General features: G+C 45.7%; 1 protein-coding gene across 1 annotated transcript; it reads left to right on the forward strand.

Annotated features, from left to right (window-relative positions):
* The first annotated feature begins 729 nt into the window (after positions 1–729).
* Positions 730–4,852, forward strand: bmp2b (bone morphogenetic protein 2b). Its single transcript, XM_068753471.1, has 2 exons — positions 730–1,084; positions 3,939–4,852. The coding sequence occupies exons 1-2, from the start codon at positions 730–732 to the stop codon at positions 4,850–4,852; spliced, it is 1,269 nt and encodes a 422-aa protein (XP_068609572.1).
* Positions 4,853–7,172: the final 2,320 nt, after the last annotated feature.

A 7,172-nucleotide genomic window follows, 5' to 3' on the forward strand; every position in this document is an offset into this window, starting at 1 on the left:
AATGTAAAGCGTTCCCACTTCAAACCTCTGGGACAATAAGGAAACACGTCCAGATAAATAAAGACAAAGTTGCTGTGGAGGTTGCGCTGCTCACGTTTTTGATGTCCCGGGCTACATCTGGCTCTGGTGCGCGCGTCTGATCTCACACCTGCGCGATTCTCTTGAAGTGACTCTATCCCTTATCATTATATATGCGCGTCAAAGCCTCTGCAAAAGAGACGCTTGCAGCAGCGTTCTATTGCCGCCGCCGCCGTTGTGCTGTTTAACTTTAACTTATTTCGGGGTTTTTTTTTTTTATTGTGCTCTTCTTATTTTTTCAAATCACTTTTGCTGAACATGATTTCTTATCTCCTCTAAATTGGAGTCTGAAGTCTGAAGTGGGCACAATAGCGAGATTTGATTTTTCTAGCCCGTTTTTTTTTTTTTGTTTGTTTCTGGTCATGTTGAGATCAATCCTCTGTTTCAGTTAGGCGCGCTATATTGCCGGCGGGTTGGTCCCCCCCTTCTTCCTTTTTTTTTTTTTACTTCAAAGTGAAAAGGTGCATTCCCTTTTTATCTTGCTCTCCTTCAATCATTCCCACTGTAAATGGGGGGGGGGGGGGGGGGGGGGAGATCATCCACATTTTAGGGAGTGCTGCAGTGAACCCCCCTGCTGTGTATACCTCATGTCAATGCCTCAGAGCCGGTGTATTGACAGAAACCAACTTTCTCCGCAGGGACTGACTGATCATGGTCGCCGTGGTCCGCTCTCTCATGGTACTGCTGCTCGCTCAGGTGTTGCTGGAAGGTGCTACGGGACTTATCCCCGAGGTGGGCCGGAGGAAATACAGCGAATCCGGGAAGCAGACCCCGGAGCAGTCGGAGAGCTTCTTCAACGAGTTTGAGCTCCGGCTTCTAAACATGTTTGGACTGAGGCGCAGGCCGACCCCGAGCAAGCAAGCGGTGGTGCCGCACTACATGGTGGACCTTTACCGCATGCACTCAGCAAACGGAGACCACAGCGCCAAACGGCCCAAGAGCATGGGGAGGCACGCAGAGAGAGCCGCCAGCAAGGCCAACACGATTAGAAGCTTTCACCATGAAGGTATGTATTAGTGGACATACCTTCAGCCATCAGCACGAGGAGCTCCCCGCTTCCCTCAGACAACCCAAACCTGTATTTATACGTGACTCACAGCGTCAAGACTGAACTTAAGAGGCTTGGACTGTTTTATGGAGCGTTAGTCATTTACAGGTGACACGCGTGTGTGCGTACGTTCGCTTTAAACTCGGTGACAGTAAAGCAAAGGTGAATCTCACGCGCAATGCAATGATTTCTCGCATGACGCATGCCTTTCAGCGTACCCCTCCCTGGCGGAGTTGTCACGGGCTTTAAAAAACATTAGGGCGGTGGTATCCATGGGGTAATTTGTTTCTTAATAATTGATGGTGTTTGCCGTATGGGCTCTGACAACAGGTTTCCCAGACACGCACTGCAGGGGTAGAATAAAGGAGGATGTGCCTTCGCGCAGGTGATAGGCATCACCTTGTTACGTCGGTTAACGCATGACGTGAAGTTACACTGACAAGCAATATTACAAAGTGAGAGTGCCGAACTGGATTCTGAGTCATTTTCTTTAACAGGACTGAAATTAGTCCTTGGTGGGGGGGTGGTTTACTCATATTAGTCTTTCCAAATCGTCGCTCTCGCCGTTCTGTGCGTCATTACGCACGTTCCATTACGCAGTTTCTACGCGGGATAGTCCTGATGGTCCAGTTTAGTCTCTCTCTGTAATTTCATGTTACTTCCAAAGCATTCAAGGGAATGTGGGGGTCAAACTTCAAATGGTCATATATCTTGTATGAAGTGTACTATGTCAGTTTAGTTGGTTCATGTTCGTGGTTATGGGGGGGTTAATTAAAACAGTACAAACAAGCTAAGGCTTATCAATGCATTTTTGATTTCGACAACATAGAATTTTCTTTTATATAACATTCTATTTCCCATGAGCCATGTTTCACTTTTTTACAACACACAAGTGACTGAGTCCATAAAGGCTCCGGAGCGCACAGAGTCCTTATACAGAGTCCTGAGTGTTTCAGTGGGGAAGTTTCCATCAGGGGTGAGTCAGAGGGGTGGTTGAGTGGTTGCTTGGGCGCTCTCCAGAGACCTAGTGCAATGACACCCAGTGGCTGCACGGACACATTACAAACAAGCCCGGCCTGGGCAGCCGGGCTGAGTGACTGCTCCCTGCCCACTACTGGAAACCTCTGCGCCCAAGCCAGCACACACCTTGACACCACCAGTCATACAGATTGTGTTTACATATGGTCACCTGGCTCTTTCATCCAATCCTAACAGAGCTAGAGGGTTGTTCGTCTTCCAATGTCACATACGGATATAAGTGCAGCACATCAAACGGCTCTCACCATTCATCACATCCATTGTTGATATTAATTTCACTAAGATAATTAGAGTCACAAATAGCTGTTTTCCATGCCAGATTGAACATTTTTCACCATTACACAGGAAGTGGCTGCCAGAGACAGGTCCGTGATGAATGACCCAACATTCGCCTTTATCTTTTGTTTTGGCATGCAGCACAAAAAGAAATTAGGAATGTTGATACACTCATATCTGTGGTTCACACGTTTTTGACAAGCCTCAACTTGTTCACACAGCCATTCTTCAGGGGAGAGACAGTCGGAGAGACTGTAAAGAAATACAGTAAGAAGATGCAGATAAGAAGGGGAGGAAGAAAAGAATGAAGAGGATTTGGGGCTAAGAGAACAGAGGGATAGGGGGATTTGGAAGCTGAGAAAGGAAAGAAAGAGAAGGATTTGGTAGAGAGGAGAGGGAGTGAGAGGCAGGGGGCTTTCCCACATCAAATGAGGAGCGATAGCCCTAATTGAGGTCTTTGTGCCTCTGGAGGAAGGTTTAGGATGAGATGGTGGAATTTCCTAAATGCCTCCTTTGAAACAGGGAAGAGTTCAAAGTTTGTGTTTGTTTTACCACACCAAACAGATTAAAACGTGTGTCTATACATTAGCCATGGGCTTCATAAAGTACGAGTTCAAAGTGGGTCTGCCTCAAAAGAAAATTGCAGCTTTTACTGACAATTATAACTCATTCTATAAATGCACTTTCCGAGAGGACGGCATCTCCAGGCTTAGAACTGCCCAGTTTAATAATAAAGCATTGGACACTCAGCTTTCCATTTGTGGTCTGTGAATTCCCTCCACAATTTAGATATTAACAGTATCCTGTCTATCTACTTGGGAAGGCCTTTTAGAAAGAGCTATCATTCAGATTACAACAGTTACAAGTCATTATTCAGAGATGGAAAAATCGGGAAAGGTTAATAGAACAATTAGCATTTATAAGCCTGTTTATATAATAGATTTTCTATTGATTTTTCTCCTGCTCCTTTCACATATTCATCGCTGATGTTATTGGACGTAACTCCTTGTCGCAATGGAAAATTCTCTTAGGGCAATTGTACCATTCACACAGTAGGAAGCTTGGCAAGCAAGTTTGATCCCTTCACTAGATAAAAGGGCACTGCCTTTAGCTTTTGACATTTAAGCAGGTGAATGACAATAATTAAAGTATGACATCAGAATGAGATTTGTTTTTTATCCTGAGTCAGTCGTGTAGAATGCTGATATGCCTTATAGCTGTGTGACAAAGGCCAACACCCACTCAACAGAACCACGTGGCAGCTTGGCTTGGTGCACAGAAAGAAGGCAGTAAGATGTGTGTGGGTGCGACAGAGAAAGAAAACATCCTGAGCCAATGTCTGTCCTTGAACGCAACAGGTCCATGTGGCCGACCGGGCCTTAATCTCATGTTGTTTCGCATTCTTGTTCTGTGCAAAAACGGTTCATTTTGTTGTTGGCAAAGTGCTTCATGACCCAATCGTCTCACACCATGCCCGTCTCTATGCTATCTCTTGTAGAGTCTATGGAGGCCTTAGCCAGGCTCAAAGGCAAAACAACCCAGCAGTTCTACTTCAACCTCACTTCCATCCCTAACGAGGAGCTCGTCACCTCTGCAGAGCTGCGTATCTACAGAGATCAGGTCATGGGAGCTACAACCCCCAGCGACCCCCACAGAAACGGCAGCGCCGCTGATCACGTTCATGCTGGTGACATCCATCGTATCAACATTTATGAGATGTTTGGAGTCCCTGCCTCTCGGAACAGGGAACCTATGGCGCGTCTGCTGGACACTCGACTTGTGCGGGACTCTCTGAGCCGCTGGGAAAGCTTTGACGTCAGCCCTGCTGTGTCTCAGTGGATCTCTGGGAAAGGCCACAACCATGGCTTCATGGTGGAGGTTCTTCATCCAGGGGAGGGGGAGATGGATGGAGGGGATGGCCAGAAACGGAGCAGGCATGTCAGGGTGAGCCGGTCCCTGCATCAGGACCAGGACTCGTGGCCTCAGGCCCGGCCGTTGCTGGTGACTTACGGCCATGACGGCCGCGGGGACTCAGTGCTCCACACGAGGGAAAAACGTCAGGCTGCACTCCGCAAACAACGCAGGAAGCACCAGCACAAGGCCAGCTGCAAGAGGCATGCCCTGTATGTGGACTTCAGTGACGTGGGGTGGAACGAGTGGATAGTGGCGCCCCCTGGCTATCATGCATTTTATTGCCATGGGGAATGTCCGTTCCCCCTCACAGACCACCTCAACTCTACCAATCACGCCATTGTGCAAACGCTGGTCAACTCAGTCAACTCAAACATCCCCAGAGCTTGTTGCGTGCCTACTGACCTCAGCCCCATCTCCCTGCTCTACCTGGATGAGTACGAGAAGGTCATCCTGAAAAACTATCAAGACATGGTGGTGGAGGGTTGTGGCTGCCGGTGAGAAAAGTGACTGGCGTGTGGATAGAAAGAGCACGGGCCAGAAAGACTGAATGAGACATCGGAGGTTATTGTGGACACCCGGTTTCCCAATGAAGACGCTTATTTATATGAAAGAAAGACAAAACAGCTATTGTGGAAGAAGAAGAAAACTATATATGAATATATTTATGTCTACATAAAGTTGGGAAAATAAATATTTTAATCAGAGGAATATTCCTTTACTGGTTTTGAAAATGTATTTCTGATGTACATTTCGAAATGGGTGCAATACCACATGAAGTATAATGCTCAGATTTTTATTTTGTATTTATTTCTATTATAACCACTCTATTTGTAAATAAATAATGTGTATTTATCGTGAAAAAAAAATGAAATCTGGTCACTCCAATTTTCCAGGTTTTTAGGTACAGCTATAGCCAGCCATTGTTGCTGTATCTCCATCAGGGGCCGATGTGTGCTGGCAGGAATAACAGAGTCTCCAGTTCTGATTAGCTACGAAAATAAACACACCACATGACAAGGACCTCACACTGCGCTGATTGCAATCCAAGCACCAAGGTCTGTTTGTAAATGGAACTGGAAACCAACAACAGAAGCGCAGACAGGAAAGTGACAGTCGGGTGAGGGTGGCACTGGTGCAAGCTGCAGTAGGGTGTAGGATCACAGGACGGGAGTGATGAGTTCCAAGCCCACAACTGTGAGAGACTCCCAAGGGAGGATCAGGAAAACACCAGAGTATGTTTTTCTGTATTTCAAAGATTCCTGGGAAGAGTCGTCTAGAGCAAAATTAAAGAAGAAGAAAGTGGACCTGCGGCGTTCCGGAGGAAGGCCTGACGAGGCTCGAGTTTTATTTGTCGTCAAATGTGAGACTAAAAGATTGTTAACTCTAGCAGACAGACACACCGATGCTCTCAGCAGTAAGAGCCTGCTGGCACTTTAATTAATAAAGGCAAACAAACACACACCTGCACCTGTCCACATACTGCACATGATCAGACAGATTCTCCCCCACTTCAGATTTGGCTGCCATTCTTTGCCGTGTCTGAGTCATAAGGCTCTGAAGTGTCTCGGTGCTGAAGTATATTAAAAAAACAGGGATTTTTTTCAGAACATCGAAGCAGCAGATAATGAACTGCAACATAAACAATAACTTAACACTGACAGCATAAACAGCTTAATGGTCACATTTTATTCACAGAGACAATGGCGATGTCTGGCTGGCGGAATATAAACTCATGTGTTGCAGAAGGACTGTTTAAAACATGAGGCAATCTATTCACACTTTAGTACTTTGGATGGGAACAATCGATCATTATATTGAGACCAAATTGAATTGACTAAAGCTACTCCAGAAAAGACAGATAAAAAAATATATATACCGGTACTGTAGAGCTACAATGGTAGATCAGATAATAAGAGGGAGAGTTTGGCGGCACTCGACTGACTGCGTTTTCTGCTGCGTTTGCATTAGAAAGGGTTTGGAGGGATCACAAGGCAGCTAAAAATGCTCTAAATAGAATCTTTTTTTTTTTATGTGAGCGCACATTGGGACCGTGGAATGTTGGTTTTTCAATCTCAGACACATGCATACGCTTGCGTGGAAAACCAACATGGTTGTTTTTTCAATCATCTATTTCAAGGGTTTCCTGGTGGGCTTTTTCTCTTCAAAAATCAAATCTGCGCCGAACAAAGATACGCTTGTTACTTATATATAGGAATTGTAAATCAAAACATTTAGAAGGAGCCGTGAGACTTGGTTCACTGGCGGTGAAAACACTGAAATGTGAGCGTTTGCCTCAGATCATATCTGTGTAACTATTCTTATCCTCCAAGGGTGCATAGCACACATCTACTCCAGATGATGCAACTAAACCAATTATTTTATACCCTCCCAACATACACACAAACCCACAGTCGTGCACATGCACCTACCCCCCCCCCCCCCTTTAGCAGTTTGGTTTCAATCTTATTCATGTGTTATTTTATTCTGCTTTGCATCTCCACCCCCTCGATCCCATCTGGTGTCCATTTCTCCTCTGCGCACGCCACCATACCGCAACCGCGCACATGGGCTTGCACATACTTCTGCCAGTAGCGGCACAATTTTAATGGACTTCAGGAGGAAGTCACTTCGTCGGCGAACTTTATATGAACATTTGATAAAGAAATCAACAATAAAGGCCAGAGCCTCCAAAAATATTTGGTGGAATCATTGCCTTATAAACTGAGATGGATTTAGTGGTTTGTGCCACAAACTTGTGTTGAAATATCGCTCCCACTGTGGGTGACATATGGGCAGCATGGAACGCCTCACTTTTACT

The sequence above is a fragment of the Brachionichthys hirsutus genome, chromosome 20 (genome assembly GCF_040956055.1).
Source record: "Brachionichthys hirsutus isolate HB-005 chromosome 20, CSIRO-AGI_Bhir_v1, whole genome shotgun sequence".
Taxonomy (NCBI): domain Eukaryota; kingdom Metazoa; phylum Chordata; class Actinopteri; order Lophiiformes; family Brachionichthyidae; genus Brachionichthys; species Brachionichthys hirsutus.

Bases quoted from the DNA above. Each gene is read 5' to 3' on its own strand.
- bmp2b (XM_068753471.1), top strand. From the start codon at position 730: ATGGTCGCCGTGGTCCGCTCTCTCATGGTACTGCTGCTCGCTCAGGTG. The intron at 1,085-3,938 runs GTATGTATTAGT...TATCTCTTGTAG, and splicing joins TAGAAGCTTTCACCATGAAG to AGTCTATGGAGGCCTTAGCC.